This window comes from Kogia breviceps, chromosome 3 (genome assembly GCF_026419965.1).
Source record: "Kogia breviceps isolate mKogBre1 chromosome 3, mKogBre1 haplotype 1, whole genome shotgun sequence".
NCBI lineage: Eukaryota > Metazoa > Chordata > Mammalia > Artiodactyla > Physeteridae > Kogia > Kogia breviceps.
Window position 1 is genome coordinate 84,936,897 of NC_081312.1, and position 23,402 is coordinate 84,960,298.

Consider the following 23,402-nt stretch of genomic DNA (forward strand, 5'->3'; position numbering starts at 1 on the left):
AGCCTGGCAGCCAAAGGTCCTAGAACCCAACTGGGACATAGGCAGGCCCGAGAGGGTAGGCAGGGAGAAGGGAGGCCGCAGGGGTAGTGATGGCCCAGAAAGTCCACGCTGCTGGTGACATCTGGGAGTCTGACTGGGCCTGAGTGGTTCTGCATCCAGAGCTCACCAGCCCCTCCTCCGTAGCTCCCTTCCCTCACCCAGCACCCAATCTGAAACAGGCTTCTGATAGGCTATAAAGCCCTCACTGATCTCCCAGGGTGGTGGTCTCCAAACCTTTTTGATTATGAATATTTATGTATAGATTAAACACTATAGTCAAAACACATATTAAATATTATTAAAGTTCAGTTTACTTTTTAGATAAACAATGAATCTAAATTGAAATTCTCCTATTTCCTCCAGCCCCCAGACAGATGGTCTTGCTCACTCCTGCAGGCAGCCCACTGAAGAGCCCACCACACTGAGAGGTGAAGGTAGGACAGCCCCTCTCAGAGCTCACCATCCACTTTGCAGGAGGGTACAGGGTTGAGGGGGGGCTAGTTTTCTTAATACATTTGCAAACCACAGACAATAGAGTAACTCACAGCTGAAGCCCTTCTATTTGCTGTTGTTGTGAACTTTAAAAGAAACTTGGGGATTTCCTTGGTGGTCCAGTGGCTAAGACCCTGCGCTCCCAGTGCAGGGGGTCTGGGTTCGATCCCTGGTCAGGGAACTAGATCGATCCCACATGCCATAACTAAGAGTTTGCATGCTGCAAGTAGAGATCCTGTCTGCCGCAACTGAAGATCCTGCGTGGGGTGACGAAGACCCCATATGTTGCAACTAAGACCTGGCACAGCCAAATAATAAATAAATAAATAAATAAAAGAAGCAATTGACTGGCTTCAAAAAAATTAAAAAAAAAAAAAAAAAAAAAAGAAAGAAAGAAAAGAAATTTGGTCATCTTAGGTAAGACCCTATTGCTGCAGTCGTGGTTACGCTGCAGCTACCCACCCCAAAGGCCCAGGCAGCCTGTCCCTAGAACCACAGCACCTGATGTAGAAAGTGAGTGTTCATCAAGGAAGAATGCAGAGACCCAGGATGTGTGTGTGTGTTGTGTGTGCATACACGTGCATGCGCGCCTGGGATGTGCCATTCAGACAGAACCTGCCCCCTTGCAGTTGCAGGGTGGCCTGCTCTTTCTGCCCCACTAGAGGGGAGGCAAGCCCAGGACCCTCTCCCTGCCCTTGGATATGTGGCCCAGCCCATGGATCAGCCCTCTTAGCAGGGAGCAGGGGCCCCTGAGGCAGAGGATAGGGGCCTGACTTTTCTGCCAAGGCCAGAGTTGTCACTGGCTCCAACTGGCCTGGCTGGCTCTGGGGCCAGAGCTTCCTCCTTCATTCAAAAGCCCAGCCCTGTAAGGGTGGCAGAGAGGGAGGGTGAAGGGAGGGCTCAACCTCTAGCCCCCTCCCCCCTCACTGACAGCTGTAATCTGCTTGGGAAAATCTCTTTTTTTTCCGCACAGGAAAAAATATTAGTTGTCCCGATAACAAGGAAAACAAAATCCAGCGCAGGGCATCAGAGACTTCCTGAGGCGGGAAACAATGTCCAGGGAGCTCAGTGGAGAAGCCCGAGCTGGAAGGCTGAGGGGGAGCTGAGAGAGGACACTGGTCCAGGCCTATCCGGCCAGCGGGGGAGGGGGATGACAGATCGAGGAACTTGGAAAAAAGATTTCCCCCCCAAAACCTTGAAGTCTGGGCTGTTGAGCTATATCCGGGAAATGATTCAGGACCGGTGCACGTCCCTAAACGGGATCAGGCCCCATCAGCTCAGGTGCTCTGAGTCTACCTCTCTTCCCTCCCAGTCCCCAGCCTGTTCTCCTGGGTGCTGTCCCCCCCATCTGGGGGGCTGGGGATGAGGCAGGAGGGTCCCTTTCTGGGCACCTGGAGTGCCCATGGGCATCCCATGGGTGCGCCTCTCCCAGTCTTCTTGCCTTGTCTGCTCACAGCTGCTTCCCTGGGTAACTTTCCATTGGGGGTGGGGGGTTTCAAGAAGGGGAGGACTTCTCCAAAGGCCCCATCCCCAGGCCTAGGGGACTCTGTTGCCCATTTCCCTCTCGGCCCAGGGCACCTGTACCATTTGGTCCAGTGGGTGTGGCCTCTGAGCACTATAGGCTCTGGGGATGGGCGTGCTCCCAGCGAGCAGTAGTTCTGACTCTGACTGCACACTGGGTCACTTAGAGGCTTTTGGAAAATACCAGTGCCTCCTAGGCCTCATCCCAGACCAATTATATCAGAATCTCTAGGGAGCTGCTCAGGTGATTCTTTTTTTTTTTTTTTTTTAAATATTTATTTATTTATTTTGGCCGTGCTGGGTCTTCGTTGCGGCACGCAGGATCTTCGTTGTGGCATGTGGGATCTGTTTTTAGTTGCGGCATGTGAACTCTTAGCTGTGGCATGTGGGATCTAGTTCCCTGACCAGGGATCGAACCCGGGCCCCCTGCATTGGGAGCGCGGAGTCTTACCCAGTGGACCACCAGGGAAGTCCCTGCTCAGATGATTCTTGTGTGCTTCATGGAGTGGGGGGTTCTTGAGAACGTCCCGCTCCATGAACCTGTGACCCTCTGGTCACTTGCTGGCTGGTCCCCTTCACCTCTGGCATCAGCACTGGCCTCTCAGTTTCAGATTGGAGCCCCTCAGAATTTACCACCTAGCCCGTGGCCTCCAGAGGTGCCTGCAGAGTTCCCTGACCAGCTGGAGGCCAGCTGTCCAGCCCAATAGCAGGTTTTGGGTTACCCCACCCCCTCTCTCTGCTCCTTTTTCTTCCCCCTGGGCAATGACGCTTGGGGCCTTGGTTCTCAGCCAATAAGAGTGTGACCAGAAACCTACCCACAGCTTAATTACAGCTCCATTCACTGGCCATAGGCTGGCCACGGTCCACACTCAACCTGCCCAGCTCTCCCACTCAGCATGCCCCACTCCCCACAGCCTGTAGCCCAGGCAAGCCCAGCGCAGCTCCTCCCCACATCCCAGGGTTATCTCCAGCTTTGTTCTCAGCAGGACCCGAGATTCCTTCCCCCACAATGCCCTTAGCCCTTGCTCTGTACAAAATTTAGGGTCCTCAGGGAGATCTAGGCTCTGAGCCTTTGTGGCTTTCCCCAAAGGCTGAGGGTGCCCCACCAGAGTGCTGCTGCTGTGCCGTGCCACATACTGAGCTTACATGGGCTTACTCTGAAGTCAGACTATTCCTGGTTCTTTTTTTTAAAATTTTCCTGGTTCATTTTTGATTGTTCATAAGCATGTTCCAGTCTCCTACGTGCTATGTCTATAGGGGGATACGTACACGCAGGAGCCACAGTCCCTCCCCTCAAAGGCCTTCTCAATACGGAGGGAAGGACTAATGAGCTATCACAAGGTAGTACCATTTGAATTCCTTGAAACCTCAGGAATTCCCCACCAGCACAGTGCCTGGAGTATTTTGGATACTCCAGAAATGTTTGTTGAATGAATATTTGTTTCTTAAGTAGAGCACAGTATGTCCCTCCCCTAGCAGTACACATAAAAGGAGATATCTCAGGGGTCAGGGATAAGATGGCGTTCCAGTTACATCAAATGGAGGCAAGTGGAGGATAGAATGAGCTGGGGCCTGGGGCCTGGCTGAAGAGAACTCACTAGGGTCCTTTTTTGTTCCTGGCCAGGTTTTTACCAACTGAGGGGCTTGCAGGTCCCCAAGGTCTGTCCAGAGGGCCAGTGGGTTACCAGTCCCTCTACTCAAGTTGTCTTGCCCACCTGGAGAATCACCAAAGATCCTGAGAGGCAGGACCACAGAGCAGGCTTCTCCCTTCTCCTAAGGGGGCCTTCTTGGCCTGAGATTCCCAGGGGTCTCCCCTTTCCCTCTGGAAGAGACCATCCCAGCTCCCAGCCTTCATCACAGCATTTTCCAAACAGGTGGAGGATGCTGTGGACAAGTGACCACCTGGCTACAGGAGAGGGGAAGCCCCATTGCTTGTCCCTGGGGCTTCATCCTCCCCAGGGGGAAACGGTTGGCCAAGAAGCCACTGCCTGCTCCCCAGAAGCTAAGGATCTGACCCCTGGCCTGGGCAGTGGGCAGCAGGCTTCAGGAGCTTGGGGTGAGGGGGCTTAGAAGGGAGGGGCTCCAGTCCCAGCTGCCTAGCTTTGGGTACTAACAGGCCACGCTGGGGGCAACCGAGATTGGGGGGGAGCACCACCACCTGCTTTTCCTTGTTTTGTTTTCAGGGCACTAATTACTGTGCTGAGCTCTGAGCTGCCTAATGAGGCCGTTTGGATTTCCTGTTGTTCTGGCTTCCCAAGACCCTTAAAGGGCCAGCATCACTCTAGGAGCGTGCCGGGTGGGACACCAAGTGCTCTGGTGAGGGCCAGCACAGAGGGGCTATCCCTAGGCTTGGCCTGAATGCCAAGGGCAGTGAGAGGGGCTGGTCCAGTACTTCCCAGCCGCCCTCACGCCCTCCAAGAGGACCTGCTCAGAAGTGCCCGCACCGGAAGCAGGAGCTTCAGAACTGTGTAGCCTGGCCAGAGCATGTGATTGGGGGGAGGGGGAGGCAAGGAGGCCAGGGCTGAGGAAGAAAGGCTGGTGATGTCACCAGTGCCCAGACTGTGAGAACCACTGCAGCACCAGGCAGGAGGGAAACGCCATGACGTCCTGTTCCCTCCTCACCCTGGAAAATAAACACTTGTTGTCTGAGTGGCCAGCGCCACTTCCGAAGGGGCAGGCTGGCTGGGCTAGAGGCTCAGAAATGGGACTGAGCCCAGCTTTGAGCAAAGGCCTTTGCCCAAGATGCATGCAGAAAGGCCTGTGGGTCAGGCCGCCCCGAACTCAGCACCTCTACAGCACACCACCCAAACGGGGCTTACCGGGCGCATTCGCCCCCTCTGCACCTTAGGGCTCATCTTTACACATGAACGAGCTGAGAACAGCTACCGGATGCCAGGGAACCCCTTTCCACACTTGCCGGGGTGGGGGGTGCTGCAGACGGACTGGCAAGGCAGGTGTGGGTGGGGGACGTATGCCTCCTGAGTCTCCCTCAGATGTGAGTCACAGCCTAGGCCCTAGGACCTGTCCTAGGTGCCTCTCAGGCTGTCCCGAACTGTGGGTCCCCTGGGCCTCAGGAGGCCTGGCCTGCAGCGCCCTCCCCCACAGACGGGGTGACGACATTGTTGTTCTTATACGGGGCCTTCCGCCTGGAGTTCCGGCTCCGCTAAATGGTGGGAATGAGGGTCCCAGGGACAAAGCCAGCCTGGTTCCCGCAGCCACCTCAGAATGGACGGAATCCCCATTGTGTGCGGGCGCCCTGTGCCCGCCCTCCCCTTGCCCGCGCCGGACATGCCAACAAACAGCTCATTGAGCCCGGGGGAGGGGCGCAGGAGACAACAATGTCCCCCAGCGGGCCAGGGCAGTGAGCTCAGCTGGGGGTGGGGGCTGCCATGGAGGCTGGAGGGCGATGATCTCAGCCTGGGGAGGGCTGGCCTGTGAGACAGGCTGACCCTGGCCTGGCCGCCCCGGTGAGGCTGAGAAGGGCTGACGGGGCTGGCCTCGCCCTTGCTGCCCCACCCCCGGGCCAAGCTGGGAACTGACCAGTGCTTCTCACGCTTAAACTGCCCCCACCGAGGGCACCCAACAGGCACAGCAGGGGGGCCCACAGGACCCAGCAAGCCACCCCAGACCCGAGAGGCTGGTGGACCCTCCCTCTAGCGGTGCCAATCCAGAAGCCCCTCAGCAAGGCCCAAACAGAGCTCTCCCACACCACCAGCCCACACTGGCCACAGCAGGACTTTTGGATTAGGAAGTGAATGCACTTTCTACACCTAGAACCATCTAAAGAGCAGGCAACAGCCTGAAGAGGGAGGGAGGGTCCTATCTCTGGAGGTATTCAAGCCCTTGGCTATAGAATATGGGGTTGGTCTAGGTACCCTCGAGAGCTCAGCTCACCCTGAGTTTCTAGGTGTAAGGCCCCAGCTCATTCCCTTGAGACACCTCTGGATTCCCTTTGTGCGTTTCAGGCCCGAGGTTGGATGAACCTAGGCCTGATCCTATCCTTTATCCTCTTCCAGTCAGGCTGCCAGGCAGGGCCTCAGGACTCTGAGGGAAAGAGTAGGAAAGTGGTGGTGGTGGGGAATGGGTGTGGAGAGAGGTATGGCCAAAGCAGCCCCCACTCAGTACAGGAGCCAGGGAAGCCCTGAGGCTGGTCGTGTTTGCAGGGCTCTATCTGGAAAGACAGGGGTGGAAGAAGAGAGTGGCTGCTGGCAAGGAAAAGTGTGGGGCCTGTCCCAGCAGGTCCTCAGGGGTCTGGCATTCCCAGGTGCCCAGCCATCTCAAGGACAGGACCCAGGCTTTGGTGTATACCTGGCCACCAGCCACAGATTCAGAAGGCTCCTAGCTGCCTCTGGCCTTCCCTCTGTACCTCCCTGCTCCAGACCACCCTGCACCCCACTGCCAGATGGTGGCTGAACACCCTCCTCGGCTCAAGAACCCACAGGTTCCCTAAAGCCCATCAATCGAGTCCACATTCATCTGTCTGATGGATCTCCATACCCTACCTGTCTAAGCTCACGTCCAACCCAGCACATGCAAAGTCTGCTCCAGCTATACCTACTTCATTTCCACTCTGATCCTTTTCCTGTCTCCATTCCGCCTGCCAGGAATGCCCTCTCTTCTCTTTTTCTAAGTTCTGCTCTTTCTTCCAGGTCCAGTGCCTTCCCCTCACTCGCCACAAAGCCTCCCCCATCCCTCTCTGAACCCTGGTTCTGCAGATCATCACATTCTTTTTCACGACCCTCGATTTTACCTCCACGTCCCATTAGGAGCTGAATCGGATGTTCCTTTTGGCCTCACTGACCTTAGCCCAGTGCTAGGCACGTGGTCCACCTCATTCACAACTGGTTGACTAATGGACCAAACTCTGGGTATGCATGTGGCCACACACACAGGCCCTGACCCAGGAAAACTAACCATGGAGGTGCACAGAGCCATGCCCCACATGGAATGCATCTTTTGACTGCATTCCCTTCTTCTGATGGCAGTTTGATAGACCCACCCCAGGTCTCCCCAGCTTCCTCCTTACCTGGAGAGAAGGGTTCTGGTAACGGGGGTAAGGGATCAAGCCTCTTAGGAGAGGAGGGGAAGCAAGAGACGGGGGAGTTGGCCATGGCCACAGGGCAACACAGGGATCTCAGTGGCAGAATGACTCCAGCAATGGGAATGTTCACGATGCCTGAGCAGCACTCATGAGAGTGGGGTGAATGGGCACAAAACCGGGTTGAAGGCTGTCTGTTTCTAAACTTACAGAGACAGCTGAGACTGTTGCTGAAGCCCCTGGTGTTGGAAACCCTGAGTATTCATTTTTGCTCTGGAAATTCTCTGTGAGCTCCTACACCTGAAATGAAGCCTGTCCCTTTGCTGCAAAGTTAGCATGGCTGGACAGCTCCACAGGGCTTGTTCTGAGAGCAGCAACCAGAGGGCTGGGGGCAGGAGAGTCAAAGTGACATGGACTCACCGTGGCCTAACACTGCCCCAAAACCCCTCGGGGCTGAGAGGAGGCCCAGGTCCTGGTGCCTATCAGGGCTCTCTGGATTTCTTCCTTGGGGACGGTCTAGACATAAGGAGAATCCTCTGGGTTGGAGGTCCTTTGCTAATCACAGGCAAGGCAAGTTACTCATTAGCAAGCATCAACGTGCAATTCTCATCAACTCCAGGGGAGCGTTCAACTTGGATTAACAACTGGAATACATAGTGTAGACACTGTCACAGGAAGTTCTCCCATATGTCTAACCTAAATCCTTCCTGCCACAGCTGAAGCCCATTTCCCCTCATTTTGACTGTGTTGGGAGTCGGAGACAGCTGGTCACCATTCTCTGCTTAAGACCCATCACCTACTTGACCATGGCAATCAGATTCCTCCTCAGCCTTCCTCAGGGAACAGTAACCTGCCTGCTCAGGCAGCTATCACAGAGCTGGCATGTGTCCCCGGTTTCTTTCTCTGTGCATGAGAGTATTGAAGCACAGCACTTCCTGGTTCTGCCCTGACCCTTCCTCCCAGGGAGGCTGCAGGGGACCATGGCCCATCTGAGTAATCCCCACTCCCAGGTTCTGGGGCTGCAGAGAGGGAGAAGTGTGGCCCCCATCCGCTATCTCTTATTTGCTTCAGGTCCTGGGTGGCAGCTGGGATCAGAGATCAGAGGTTGTGTGGAGAAATGAGGACAGGTCAGAGTTTCTTCCAGGAGATGAGGTGTTCAGCGGAGGAAGGTGAAGTGCACGCAAGGACCCAGAGACATGGAGGGGTCAGGTGCGGTGCTGGGCCTGGATGCTAAAGGGAGGCCAGAGCAGAAGAGGGGAGTGAAGGCTGAGCAGGCAGGTGGGGCTGGAGAGAGCTTCCCACCTGTCAGAGTTTACAGAGAAGAGAGGTTTCAGGGACAGGTGAGCTGTATGCTGGGGAGGGGACAAGCACAGAGGACAGTGGAAGCTAGCACAGTCAGGGCAGAGGATGAGTGGATGAGAAGGAAGAAAATCCTTGGGGTAGAGAAACCAGTCCATGATGGAGGACTGAGGGGGTGCCTGAACCTTTACTTTCAACTCAGGCTCCGCTCCCCCACCCCACCCTGTCCTTCAGTATGGCTGGCAGAAGGTTCTCTTTTGGCCCCATCGCTCTCAGCAATGCCTTTGCCCTGTGCCCTCTGTTCTCTAGCCCTGTAAGCCCTCTCAGAGTCCCCTCTGTCCTGAGAGACTGGGGCAGGAGGCAAGGGCAGGCTGGGCAAGGCCTGCAGCCTGAGGGTCTCCACACAGAGGCCTCCCTGAGCCTTCTCTCCCTTCCCCTGGGCCTCCCTCCCCACTTGCTAGGGTGGGGACAGGAAGGAGCTAGGGAAGGGGAAGCCAGGGGCTCTGGGAAAGTTGCCGTGGAGGTTGCCCTAAACCCCGGACTCCTCTGTGGCTGGAAATACCCGCTGCGTGGCTCCTGGCCGTAGCTTTCCAGGTTTCCCCTGGGTTTGGCAAATGAAGCTGAGGAGGCTGCCGGGTCACCACCAATGAAGGCCCTTGCTTCCAGCCAGCAGGTCTCTACCCTGCCCCTCCACACTCGCCTTCTTTCCTTCTAACCAGCACACAGGAGGCCTAGGGAGCACTTCCTTCCTACACAGTTGAAAGAGGCTTCTCGGGTCAGGGGCCCTCAGCTGCTTTTCTCTTGGGCCCATGGTCTCTTCAGGCCAAAGTTGTCCTCACTGAGAAGGAGAGGGTTCAGTCCACAGCAGCTGCCTCAGCCTCAGGCACCATAAGCACCGGCCTTCTGAGAAGGTAAAGGAGACAGAGTATAGGGCTAGCCTAGGCCCTCAGGCTCCTGGGAGCCTGGCAGAGAGAAGGTGGGAAGCTTTCCTGATCTCATGAGAAGGCAGAGCAGGCACTCTGACTCATGTTTAATGGTCTCACCCACTTGGACATCCTTTCCTTGGGACATTTGGGTCATCAGTCATGAGCCATAAGCCAGTGGACAGCCCAGCCCAGTCTGTGTGCCCTCTTGGTGACATGGGGAAGGCTGAGACCCCTGAGCTGCCAGGAGCCTCAATGACCAGGGCAGTTCAGAAGTTGACTTCTCCTCCTACACGCCTCTGCTCTGAAACATCACCGTGAAGGAGGAAGGGTGCCAGCTTGAGACCTACATTTGGCCCTGGCTGGAGGGTCATCTGGCCATGGGTAATTGGTTCTTCCAAACCATCTCTTATCCAAACCCATTCTCAAAACTCCAGTCTTCTCCTTCCAGTTGAGAACCGTGTCACAGCCTCTTCCCACAAAAGGCCCTTCACAGGGCCTTTAATAGTGGAGGTTTTCCAGTGCCCATCTCCTTTCCATGCCCCACCTAGCTTTCCTCTCTTTGTTTCCACCCTCTGCTCCTTTGCCTCATCCTTTATAACTGTTTGCCTTCAGCTCTCCTTTTTCCTTTCTTTCTTCCTGGAACTCATTTGCAAATGCATAATCAGTCACCCTCCCAGGTGGCTATCATTATTATCCCCATTGCACATATGAGAAAACTGAGGTGTAGAGCTATAGTTAAATTACAAGTCCAAGACTCTAGGGTTGGGAAGTGCCAAGAGCCAGGTTTATGTCATGCTTATTCACTCGACTCAAGCAGAGGGTGGGGAGAGGCCCTATTCCATCTCAACCCTCCTGGGCTGCCTCGTGGAGATTCTTCAGAACTCAGTGGCTATCAGCACCCATGCCCCAGGTGCTACCCCTTCCTCCCTCTCACAGGGGCTCTCACATCTTATCATCAGCTACCGCATTCTCTTCCCCCTGTGAAGCCCCCAAATGAGTCTTCACGGCCACCACCAAGTCATCATCTTCCTCTCTCCTCCACCAGCCTCAGGCCTGTCCTATGGGGAAGCCACTCTGTCCCGCGGGAAAGACCCAGAGCAGGCAGTTCCTTGTAAGGACTCCAGAGAGAGGTGAACGCGGCCCGGCGGGGCGCCGCCTGCCGAGCGGGAATCCCGGCCCTAACCGCTGGCGCCCCTCGAGAGGAGGGGCGAGGGCGGAGGTGGTTCTGCGGCGGCATCTGTCCCAGGCGGGCGGGAAGCTGCTGCATTAAATTGTAAAATCGATTTATTGACCGGCAGGTGCGAGCAGCGGCAGATGGAGAGTAGCGCTGCTGGGGCGCATCTGCGGGGAGCGGCGGCATCGATCCTGGCCCCCCTCCGAAACCCGTCGGTCCCTGGTCCTTTCACGTCGGCTCGCTCCCAACTGCAGGGCCAAGGTCCGCGAAGCTGCGGCGCCCGAGCGGCTAGGGTAGCCCGCTGCGCGCCCCCCCCTCCCCCGCCCGCCCTCGCCTGGCCTCAGGGCCCGGGCTGCGCCCCCACGGCTGCCAGGCCCTGCCAGCCCCACTGCCCCAGTTGGCATGCGGCGGGCCTGGCTGACGCGTGGCAGCGCCCTGCGGCAGATGAGGCACGCGCCGGCCTCATTTCAATGTGAATGGATCGAACGGAGCAGCCATGTGGCAGCAACAGTTTGCAAATCTCCCCGCCTTCTGTGCAGCTCCCCGCCGCCGCTCCCTGCACGTGGCCCCTTCCCCGCAGCGACCGCAGCGGCGCCCCTCAAGGCTTAAGCGCCCCGCCCTAGCCAGGCTAGCTCCTCCTCCCCTGGCCTGCCCGGCGGGCGCACTAGCCCGGCCCCTGTCGCGCTCCTACCTGGGTGCAGTTCGTCCCGCGGAGAACGCTGTCGGGGGGTCGGGGCGCAAAAGAGCGCTGGAGGCCGGGAAGATGCGACGGCAGCCCTGGGGAGGGCGCGTAGGCTACCAAGTGGGGGAGGGGCCCCGAGGCTCTGCTCGGCCCGAGTCGCACCCTAATCACCAGGGGTCAGCTTGGGTGCAAGGCTGCGAGACAACCTTTGCGCCTCCGGGCCCCAGGTGCGGGTTCTGCCTGCTGGGGGGCTGTATGCAGCGGCCAAACGGAGAGGACGGCCGAAGCCGAAGGCCCCTAGGGCGGAGGCTGTGGGCCTGCCTGAAGCCAGGCCTCGACCCTGTGGCTCCAGACGCTGGGCAGTGTTGCGGGTGCTTGTGGGGATGAGGATCTGTGGACCATCAGAAGGCCCACAGTCAGTCCGGGAGAGCCCAGGTTGGTGGGACCTTGCAATCATGCCCCCTCTCCAGGGCGTGGCCGAGCGTCTGCGGAGGCGCAGGGTCGTCAGACGTCCACGTGGGTCCAACCCCCCTGGGATTTGCGGCCTCTGATAGCTTCACAGCCTCATGTTCCTGGGGGTCCCCAGAACACGTGTTGGGTCTTTCCTTCCACAAGTCATACGTGGGAGAAAAGTGGAGGAGCCCCAGTTGTGGAGCCTTCGCATTTCTATTCCCTGCCTGCAAAGCGACCCTCTCCTGCTTGGCAAATGTGGGCAAAGCTGGACCCCAGCAGGTTGGAGCGCTAGTGTGTAGTCAGAGCCAAGGGCGGCGGCCTAGAGTCCTAGGGGGAGTAAATGAACTGGGACAGCACTGCGTAGCAAATAGGTGCTTCATGAATGCCTTTTGATGGTGAAGGGAATTTAACCCTTTCACCCTACAGGTCAGAGGATTTCTATCTCTGGGATCCCTTTCAAGAATTCTTGACTCTGAGGGTAATGATGATACTTTTGTTGGGTCCTTGACTGTTTGCAAAGCCTTTTGGGCACCTCAGTCCGGATGTGTGTGAGGGATACAGAGTGTTCCAGATCTACCAAAATTGAGCGAGATGTCTCCTGGGGGACTGATGTCTCCCTTGAGGGTCAGGCAAGAGCCAGATCCAGAAAAGGAGCGAATTTTTATGAACTCCCAGGCCAGGATTTGGGGGTGGAAGCGGACAGAACTAGGTAGGGCTGGATGCCAACTCAGAGGAAAGCGAGGGGCACTCTTTGGCACCCTAGGCAGGACTAAGGAAGGGATCCGTAGAGGATGGGCAGAGAACCCACTGGTCAGGATCGCTGGGAGGCAAGTCCTGGGCTCCTCCTCCCTCGGGCCTGGGGACTCCGCCTGTCCATAACCTACATTAACTCTGGAGCGCAGCCTGGGCCCATCTGCCGGCCCCCGCCCCACCTCGGTTCCCCACGCCAACCCGTTCGCGCCAGATGGTGGCTGGGAGGGGTGGCCGTGCGTGGGGGACCCCGGAGCCCGTCTCCTCACCTCACCCCTCCCCCAACCCACGCTCCCAACCTCTTGTTTCTCATGCTTTTCTCCCTCAATCCTTCACCACCACCAAGTTAAAAAAAAAAAAAAAATCAGACCATGCTCGGCCTAGGCAGCTGTTGGACTCCGCGCCGTGCCCCCCGCCCCCCGGCAAGACTCCCCCGGGCCCGCGCCGCGTCCCTGCTCCCCCCAGCGCCGATCTTATCGCCCGACGACAGCCATCGCTGTGCGGGCGGGCTGACAGCTGAAGCCACAAGGCCCCCGCCGCCCTCAGCGTCGCGGAGAGAGACCGCTCCTCTGCACCCCCGTCACTGAGAGAAGCCGGCCCTCCCCGGTCTAAAGCCTCCGGGGATCACGCCGGTTCCGGGAAAGCAGCTGCACTGCCGCCGCTCGGAGAAGTGGGGCCACCCGGGGGAGCCGAGAAGGCGAGACGGGTGAAGCCGCCTGAAACCCATACGAGTCCGCGCGCTTCCAGTTCCACCCTACATTTTGCCCCATGAGGAGAGGAGTCGGGTCTGCCCGGCCTCAGCCCCTGGACTCTCTGGTGGCTCGAGCCAACTCTGCAGTCAGGAGAGTTCCTCCCTGCCCCAACGGAGCGACAGGACGCGGGCCGAGGCTTGAGGCTGTTGGAGGGGGAGAAGGTGGGCTCTGGAGCTGAGGCTAAATCCAGGTGAGGAGAGGCGCTGAAGGCGGGGCCAGACCCTTATTACCATACAGCTGAGGATGCGCCCCCCTTCTTCTACCTCGGGGACCACGCCCTCCTACCCCCAGCACGGGTACCACGCGTCTGGGGACTGGCACGCGCGGAGCCCAGGCGGGAGGCAGAAGGGAGGAGGCACGCGCTGGACACGCCCCCCATAACTGGGGAGGGAGATGCCCACCTGGTGGAGGGGCCGAGCCCCCGAGTCTTAGATGCTTGGCCCCTCGCCTAGCACGGAGTGGCCACAGAGAGGTTAATGCGTCCTCTGGCTTCCCTGCTGCGCGCGGGAGGGGGGGCGGGGGGGTGGACGCTCACAGGTTGGGGGCCGACGACGCTAGGGCTCCCGAAGTTCCGGGAAGGTGAAGGAGACCGGAGTCCTTTAGCACTGGTTTCGCTTTCTGAGCTTAAGTTCTCTTTACCTGCTCGAGGGCTGCAGGTAACTAACGCCGGCTGTGGTCACACGGCCGACGGGGACTCCCCCGTGTCTCCGCCCCCACGACCATCCGGGAACCACTCGCTCACCTCCCGCCCCATTCCCCCTGGTCCTCCCCCTGTCCTCCCACAGCCGGGGTCTCGGCCTGTATCCACACGATTGCGGAGAACCGGTCACCCCGGCACGCGCTGAGCTGGGGGACCCAGGGGCTGAGAGCGGCACAGAGGGGCGGGGACCTGTGCCTGACTGGCTGGCTGGGAGGGGGGAAGGCGGGGGCGGAGGCCCCCTCCGGGCGGCGCTGGGGCTGTAGCAGCTAGAGGCCCGAGGGGAGGGGAGAGTGACCACGAGTCTGAGTGACAGGCGGGTGAAGAGAGGAGCCAATATATATAAGGAAAGCTCCCGAGAGCGCAGGTTTCAGTAGCGGCGCTGAGCGCAGGCTGGGAACGCGAGGCCAAGAGCTGCAGCTCAAGCCGCCTCAGTGCAGTGTACCCGGACACTAGCCTGCTTACAGCCCCAGGATTAGCCCGAGGACACGTCCTCAGCGCGGCCGCCACCCAGCCGCCCTCACCTGGATTACCTACCGCGGCAGTTGGAGCGGAGCTAGCGAGAAGGAGAGGCGGGAGTAAAACCCCGAGCGGAGCCTGGCTTTTCAGGGACCCCTCCGGGGCTGGACGCGCGGGAAAGGTTCACAACCGGCGGGTGGAGAGATCGACGCCCCAGGGAATGGCAGCCGCAACCCGTAGCGCCTCTGGCTGGGCGCTACTGCTGCTGGTGGCACTTTGGCAGGAGGTAACTTCCCGCGCCCCCTCCGACCCCTCCCACCGTGCCCTGGGCCTCAGCCCCTGGCGTCCACCGAGCTGACCGCTCTCCTTCTTCCTTCCCTCGGTCCCTGTGCAATAGCGCGCGGCCGGATCGGGAGTCTTCCAGCTGCAGCTGCAGGAGTTTGCCAACGAGCGCGGCGTACTCGCCAGCGGGCGGCCGTGCGAACCCGGCTGCCGGACCTTCTTCCGCGTCTGCCTTAAGCACTTCCAGGCGGTCGTCTTGCCCGGGCCCTGCACCTTCGGCAGCGTCTCCACACCTGTGCTGGGCACCAACTCCTTCGCCGTCGGCGACGACAGTAGCGGCGGGGGACGCAACCCTCTCCAACTGCCCTTCAATTTCACCTGGCCGGTGAGCACAGCCTGGGCGCCCCGGGAGGTCACGAAAGCCGAGAGAAGGGGTTTCCCTGGGACCAAAGCCTTCTCCCTAGATTGCCTCGCTCCCCTCCAAAAAAAAGGGGAGGCACTCTCTTCTGATCCTTCTTTCCGACTCTTTCCTGGGACCTCACCCTCCTGTAGGCTCTCACCAGTCTCTCTCTTCCCAGTTCTACGCTCTATCTTCTCCCAGCGCTAGGGATACGATTTTCATCACCTACAACCCCGGCGCGTGCTCCATCTCAGAAAGACTCCCGCGTACATTCCCTCATCCCTCAACCCTCCTCCTACCGGGGGTTCTCTCGCCTTCCTAGCTTGCGGGCAACGCTGAGCGCAGACCCGTTACATAGAGCCAGGCGCAGTAACTGTATCCTGCAATTAGATTAATTAAACCGGCTGCCGAAAGGCACCCCCACCATCCCCTGTTCATCTCGCTCTCTCTGTCTTTCCCCGCCTCCTCCTTTCCGTTCCCAGGGTACCTTCTCACTCATCATTGAAGCTTGGCACGCGCCAGGAGACGACCTGCGGCCAGGTGAGTAGCTCGCTCCGCGGCCACAGGGGGGCGACACGGCGCAGCGCCGAAAGAGTTAATCTGTAATAGGCGGGGGAAGTGCGGGGTGGGGGCGTGGGGGGCAGGACGCTTAGCTAGGCCGGGAGCTGCGCCCCGCGCTGGACGCTCGGATTCCGCCCGCTGCCTGGACTCTGAGCACAATTGCGTTTCCTGCGGGTTATTTTTGGCGTGGGAACGCGGGGAGCACGGCGGTGAGAAAGGCCGAAGCTGCCAGCGCCGCTGACGGGCCCCTTCCTGTATTTTACACCTTTCTCGAATTCCGCTCCTTTGGAAAGGGAATAATGGCTTTGGGATGTTGTTCTGACACAGAGGAAAAGGATATTTCAGCAGCACAACAATTCTCACTTTGCAAAGGAAAAAGAAAAGCATTACCCATCTCTGAGGGCAGAACCCCTGAATGGGCAGCAGAGGACCCCTTGCTCCCAGGGTCCTCGAAGGCCTGGAGAGCTTTTCTTTTTTCTCACCCCACCCCCCGCATTTTGACCTCTTTTCCTCTTTCCCCTGCCTATCTGCCTCCAGAACATTGGGATATCTTAACATCCTTCTATTGTCCCCTTTTTGAATGGTATCAGGCCCTCTGCACATGCACACACAGAGCAGCTAAGCAGTGGGACACTTGGGTTCCTCTGGCCTGCGTTTGCTGGCAGGTGGGGTCATCTGGACAACTGGTTTGATCCAGCAGTTGCTGGCACTCTTGGGGACTGGCTGCCCTTCCTTGACCTGGCCCTCTGCCCCTTCAGAGGCCTTGCCACCAGACGCGCTCATCAGCAAGATCGCCATCCAGGGCTCCCTAGCTGTGGGCCAGAACTGGTTACCGGATGAGCAGACCAGCCCTCTCACAAGGCTGCGCTACTCTTACCGGGTCATCTGCAGTGACAACTACTATGGGGACAGCTGCTCACGGCTATGCAAGAAGCGCAATGACCACTTCGGCCACTACGTGTGCCAGCCAGATGGCAGCCTGTCCTGCCTGCCCGGCTGGACTGGGGAGTACTGCGAACAGCGTAAGCAGCCAAGCTCCCACCTGCCTGGAGGGGGGTCCCCGGAACAAACACAGTGGCATCTTTTCGGCTGCAGCCTGCCTCCCTTGGAGAGCGGGTCTGGGCTGTCCACAAACTGGGCCTCAGTAACAGCTGGGGATGCTTAGGATGGGCTTGGACTCTGCCCTCCCTCTTCTTAGTGCTCCTCCCCATCGTGCTAAAGCCCACAAAGACCCCATAATTGCATTCCATCCAGCCTGGATTCTCCTTCCCTGTGCCATCATTTCTCTTTAAGACATCCATGGCTCCTCTGGGAAGCCAGGAATGGGAAGTGAGCCCAGGAGAGCTGGGGGGCACCCCCAGGGCCAGGAGAGGGAGAGTGGGACTTCAGAGTCTTTGTCATCCCACCCTCACCCAGTGCCGCTTTCTCTCCTCAGCTGTCTGTCTTGCGGGCTGTCATGAACAGAATGGCTACTGCAGCAAGCCAGCAGAGTGCATGTGAGTAGCGGACAGGAAGCAGTGACGGGGGAGCCGTCCCCTGTCCAGGCCCTCACCTCACCCTCAGCTTCTCTTTTGTTCTACAGCTGCCGCCCAGGCTGGCAGGGCCGCCTGTGCAACGAATGCATCCCCCACAACGGCTGTCGCCATGGCACCTGCAGCACCCCCTGGCAATGCACTTGTGATGAGGGGTGGGGAGGCCTATTCTGTGACCAAGGTGAGTCAGGGCAAAGAAAGAGGACGGAGAGCTGGGCAGGGCATGGGAACCAGAGTTGTCACCTGGACCTCTCCTACTCGATGACTGCTGAGTCGGCTTTCCCATTATCCTTCAAGGAGCTTGGGATTGTAAGGATCTTAACAACTGGCTTAGAACCAGATGGTGGGTCCTTCTTCCTTAGGTGCTGGGGAGGAAGGGTGGCTGGAGAAGCCAGGAGGGTGACAAGTTGGCAGCCTGAAGGTTGCACTCATAAATTCCAGCAAGGCCGGAGAGAGGGATGCCAGGCTCAGTTCCTCTTTCTACCTTGTAGTTACCTATTAACCCCCTAAGTGTTTGCTTACCTACCAGGGCTGTTTGAGCAGCTCTCCCCTAAACAGCTGTCTGGTGGGGTGTGCCCACTGGCTGCCCTGAGGCTGTGGGTGAGCTGGGCCTCTGGGCGGAGTGACATCTAACCGCCTTCTCGGTGGGGCAGAAACAGCCTCCCTTGTTTTCCCCAGTAGCACTTGCCAGGCAGCTGCCCAAGCCCACACTGTCTTCCTGGTGTTCAGGGGGCTGGTCACACTCCTGGCTGTACTGGGGTCTGCCAGCCCCAATGATGGGGGGAGGGGGCCTTTTTTCCTTCATCCTCATAGCCAGCTGCAGCGCCCATGCCTCCCATTTTCAGGGTCAAATGGGGTGGCTGCTGCCATGGAGACACCAGCACAGGCCTGGGTAGGGTGGGCAGGACGCTTGCCAGGATAGAAAGGACTTGTCTGGGCCCTGACTTGCTGGCAACAAGGGGCTTGGAATTCAGCCCCTGTATTCTTTGTATGTGTGTGTCACTTTCTCCCCACTGCAACACACACACACACACCTGGTTCCTGCCCTCTCTCTTTCCTCTCCACACACACACACACACACACACACACACACACACACACACACACACACACCTGGTTCCTGCCCTCTCTCTTTCCTTTACACACACACACACACACACACACACACACACACACACACCTGGTTCCTGCCCTCTCTCTTTCCTCTGCCCACATTTGCTCCCAGGTGACACAGTCATATACTCATCTTATTCAAACAGAGCCCTTACAGTCCCTGTATTTGCTCTGTCTGGTTCTCCTTCCCTGTCCTTCCCAAATAAGACAACAAATACTTATATTTCAAAATACCCTCGTAAAACATTTCGCTTTAAAAAACGCCTGGCAACCACTTATCGTGGCTCTCGCCTCCCCTCTACTCTTTCCACCTGTTAAAATTGTAGCCCCTTTCCAGGCTTACCTCAGCTGCCCCTCCTCCACGAAGCCTTTTCTGACTTCCTCCTCAACATGTGGCCTTGCTGTGCCTCTTCTTTACCCTTATTCTCCCCTGGCTGCAGTGCTTGTGAGCTTACCTTTGGGCAGTTAACTGTGTTTTTTCAACTTTGATGGATTGCACTCCTCAGATGTGGTTCTAGGTGCTTCAATATATCCGATTTCACTGGGGGAAGAGGAAGGGTATTCGGGCCTGGAAGACTTTGAGGTGAAGCCTCTGGGCCAAACGTGGACAGTGAACTTGCACTCCAAGGAGCCTGGAGGTTGGGACCACTCTTTGGCTCTGCTCAGCCGGCCGGTTCCTGTCTCCGCAGATCTCAACTACTGCACCCATCATTCCCCGTGCAAGAATGGGGCAACGTGCTCCAACAGTGGCCAGCGGAGCTATACCTGCACCTGTCGCCCAGGCTACACTGGCGTGGACTGTGAGCTGGAACTCAGCGAGTGTGACAGCAACCCCTGTCGCAATGGAGGCAGCTGTAAGGTGAGGCGTAGGCCAACGCAGGAAGGCAGAGTTCTGGCCAGGCGGCGCCCAGGCATCCCCACCCCAGGCGGCCCATGGATGTGCACCCGTGGGCAGGCATTGTGGGCAGGTGGGGCCTAGCCCTCCGCCAGGGATCCCTGCCCGCAAGGGTCTGACTTTGGCCCCCTTCTGCTCTCTTTCCAGGACCAGGAGGACAGCTACCACTGCCTGTGTCCCCCGGGCTACTATGGCCTGCACTGCGAACACAGCACCTTGAGTTGTGCCGACTCTCCCTGCTTCAATGGGGGCTCCTGTCGGGAGCGCAACCAGGGGACCAGCTATGCCTGTGAATGTCCCCCCAACTTCACTGGCTCCAACTGCGAGAAAAAAGTGGACAGGTGTACCAGCAATCCGTGTGCCAATGGTGCGTCCTGTTGCCTTGCTAACCTGGTGGACTGGCCCTGGGGCCGAGAGAACTTTCTGGTGAGGGAGGGTCAAGAGAGGAGAGAGGCTTTGTCTGTCACTCTGGGCGGGCTGAGACGGATCCCCATCTGTTCTGGATGGTGAAGAGCTTGCTTGATCATCTGGGTGGCTTTGGAAGAGGAGCAGGTTAGCAGTGGGTGCAGGCCTTTGGAGATGGAACAGTGGGCACCCTGCCTGGCTTCCATTCCTATTCCCATGTCCTGACCTGGCTGGGGTGGCCTCTGACCCTCCCCAGGAAGTCCTGGGCTAGAGAGAGGGACCTTGGAGGCCTCGTGTCCCTCCTTGAAAGAGGCTAGCACCGTGAGGGCCCTGCTCCTGGAGGCCTCACCTCACCCCATGGCTACAGTGAGCCTGGCACAGCATAAGGCGTCTGGAATGTTCAGCATTTTGGGGGGCACCAAGCATGTTGGTTATCTTTGTCTCCTTGGTCTTCTGGTGACCCTCTGTGAGGCAGGCAGACAGCACCATGCAGGAGAGAAGCCTTAGGAGCTTGAGAGGTACTGGAAGGGCTAAGATGGAACCTGCTCTCTGGCTAATCACTTAGTTAACTCCCTGGAGCCAGTTTCTTCATCACTGAATGGGAAAATATAGAACCCGTCCTCTGTCTTTCATGTTGTGAAGATTAAATGAAACAATAATAGATCTATTTGAGCATTTACTGTACACCAGGCATGTGCTCCTGCCTTCATGTATCACCTTACCTGACCTTCAGAGATCTCCTATAGAGGAGACAGCATTCTACTCCAATTTAACAAATGAGGAAATGAGGCTTAGAAATAAAATAAAGCAACAGGTGCCAAATCCCCAGCTAGAGAGAGATAGCTGAGATTCAAACCCAAGCATACCTGTTCGATTCAACTGTAAAGCTCTGTAAGATGCTGGTAGTTCTTATACACGAGCCCACTGCGGCGTAGAGGACCAGGTTCACCCTCAACTGCAGGTCTCCTGACTCTTTGTGCAGAGCTCTTTGTAGTGGGATCTGTGAACGCTGGCCGAGTTCCTGGATGACCTCGGTTCCCGGGATGGGGCATCCTCTGCCCCCGGGCGGGGGGGTGGTCCAAGGAGGTTGCTGACTTGTGGCCCATGTGTACCCACAGGGGGCCAGTGCCTGAACCGAGGTCCAAACCGCATGTGCCGCTGCCGTCCTGGATTCACAGGCGCCCACTGTGAAATCCACATCAGCGACTGTGCTCGCAGCCCTTGTGTCCACGGCGGCACTTGCCGCAACCTGGAGAACGGGTTCGCGTGCACCTGCCCTGCTGGCTTCTCTGGCCGGCGCTGCGAGGTGCGGATGCCCACCGACGCCTGTGCCTCGGGACCCTGCTTCAACGGGGCCACCTGCTACGCTGGCCTCCCCCCGGACAACTTCGTCTGCAACTGCCCCTACGGCTTTGTGGGCAGCCGCTGCGAGTTCCCCATGAGCATGCCCCCCAGCTTCCCCTGGGTGGCCGTCTCCCTGGGCGTGGGACTGGTGGTGCTGCTGGTGCTACTGTGCATGGTGGCAGTGGCGGTGCGGCAGCTGCGGCTCAGGCGGCCCGACGACGGCAGCAGGGAGGCCATGAACAACCTGTCGGACTTCCAGAAGGACAACCTGATCCCCGCCGCCCAACTCAAGAACACAAACCAGAAGAAGGAGCTGGAAGTGGACTGTGGCCTGGACAAGTCCAACTGTGGCAAACAACAGAACCACACATTGGACTATAATCTGGCCCCAGGGCCCTTGGGGCGGGGGATCCTGCCCGGGAAGTATCCCCACAGTGACAAGAGCTTAGGGGAGAAGGCGCCACTGTGGACACACAGGTGAGCAGCATCCGGACGCCCAGGGCTCACCAGTGACCCCTTCACGGTACTGCCTGGGCTCCCCCAGGACAGGTGGGAGGCTAGCACCAGGTCCTTGACTGCTTTTAAGCAAACAGGGGCTCTTGCTGCTGACAGGAGGATCCTCCGACAAGATTTCTGCCAGGCTCCCTTTGTCCCTCCTTCCCATTCACTCGTTCATTCATTCACAAACGTCAAGTGTCCACACTGTGTCACTTGTGACCCCCATCTTCCCATGGCATGGCTTGCCTCCAGTGGCAAACTGGCCTTTTCCAGGCCTGAGACCCTCTGGGAAGGTTGGGGTCCTGTGGCTCTCTTAAGGCCTGTAGCTAACTGCCCACCAGGCTAGCACTGGGCATCCCCAGTCCCCGTGTCTTCTCCCAGAGCCACCTCTGCCAGTTCCCTTTGGCTCTCCAGGGTCCAGGTTAGCGCCCCACCTCCCTCCAGCCCTCTCTCCATCTCTCCCTCACCGGCCTGTCTTGTGTTCCCTCAGTGAAAAGCCAGAGTGTCGGATATCAGCGATATGCTCCCCCAGGGACTCCATGTACCAGTCTGTGTGTTTGATATCAGAAGAGAGGAACGAATGTGTCATTGCCACAGAGGTGAGTGCTAGGCTCTCCTTCCCTTCTAGCATGTTCCCTCCTGCCTTTAGGGGATGAGAAAGTGGTCCGGTTACTCTTGACCTTAGTGGCCGCTCCTGAAGGGTGGGTCAGAACCCCTCCTTGGCAGGCTGGGTTCAGTGGCTCTCGGATCCCTGCTGGCCTCGTTGCCACAGAGGGTGTGAAACAGGAGCCGTGGTGGTGAGCTAGCCTGGTCTCTTCCTGCTGTGTTAGTGCTGGGCTGGGCGGCCATGGCACCCGGCCAGCTCCCAGGCGCTGCTTCCCAGCTGCTGGTGGGTGAGGGTGGTTGCCTTGTGCCCCTCCTGCCCCTGCTCACTGGCTTCCTTCACTGGCCCACCTCATGAGCACAGTCTTCCAGGCATGTGTATGTGTTGGGGCAGAAGACTGGGAGAGCTTTCCCACCTCCTCTTCACCCCACCTGCCTCACTGGCTTCTCTCAGGGAGGCCCAGGGCAGCCATGGAGGGAGTGCTTGTACCCCAGGGTAACCCACTTTCCTGCTCTCCACATGCTCCCTAGGTATAAGGCAGGAGCCTCCCCAGGATATCCCAGCTTTGCCCCAGCAGCTGGACCTTCCTTCTGCATTGTTTACATTGCATCCTGGATGGGACATTTTTAATATGCAACGTGCTGCTCTCAGGAGGAAGAGGGAATGGCATGAACTGGACAGACTGTGAACTTGCCAAGAGATGCAGTACCCTTCCACATCTTTGGGTGTCTGTCTGGCATCAGATTGGCAGCCACGCCAGCCAGGGGAACAGAGGAGAGGAGAGGTGCCACTTGGACCTGCCCTGCCAGCAGTGGCCTTCAGAGGGCTCCTTTGGGGCTCTGGCCTATTTTCCAGAGAGAGAGGCAGTGGCCCCATGGGGCCCGGAGCTGCTGTGGCCTCCACTGGCATCTGTGTTTCCAAAAGTGCCTTGGCCCAGGCTCCATGGCGACAGCTGGGTCCAAATCAGAGAGGAGAGAGGAGGCCAGTAAGGGCAGGGCCGTCTGTGGGCCAGGAAACCATCTGGTGCAGCTCTTGGCAGGAGTGTCCCTGCAGGTGAGGTGAGCGCCCTGAGAGGAGCGGGAGGAGCATTTTCTGCCCCGTGCCTCCAACCGCTGCATGTGGGCTTTGCTCCTAACACCATCCCTGCCTCTCCCTGGCCCAGGCTCTCTGGGGAAGGATACTGGTAAGCCTTACCTGGCTTCCACAGCCTCTGGCCCTGGGTGCCTTGGGCTCCTGTGAGCAGATAGGTGGAGGGCCTGCCCCTCTTCCCAGCCAGAGGCAACAGGCCTAACTGGGGAGCTCAGGGCAGTGATGATGGAAATTCCAGTGAGGGAGAAATTGGGTGCTGTCGCCACCTAGGACCTTTCCTCCCTCAAGCCCATTCCTAAGGCCTCGAGCCTGGGCTCTGCCCACACCCACTACTGCCCCCAGACTACCCTTGAAGCCGATCTTCAGAAATCAATAATATGAGTTTTTATTTTGTTTG

The 23,402-nt window shown here is 58.2% G+C and overlaps 1 protein-coding gene across 1 annotated transcript; it reads left to right on the forward strand.

Moving 5' to 3' along the window:
* The first annotated feature begins 13,661 nt into the window (after positions 1 to 13,661).
* On the forward strand, positions 13,662 to 23,402 carry DLL4 (delta like canonical Notch ligand 4). Its single transcript, XM_059058044.2, has 11 exons — positions 13,662 to 14,568; positions 14,680 to 14,949; positions 15,447 to 15,504; positions 16,284 to 16,547; positions 16,961 to 17,021; positions 17,108 to 17,238; positions 18,860 to 19,029; positions 19,213 to 19,432; positions 20,589 to 21,291; positions 21,803 to 21,911; positions 22,447 to 23,402. Exons 1-11 carry the CDS (start codon positions 14,503 to 14,505, stop codon positions 22,450 to 22,452), a joined length of 2,058 nt encoding a protein of 685 aa, XP_058914027.1. The 5' UTR covers positions 13,662 to 14,502; the 3' UTR covers positions 22,453 to 23,402.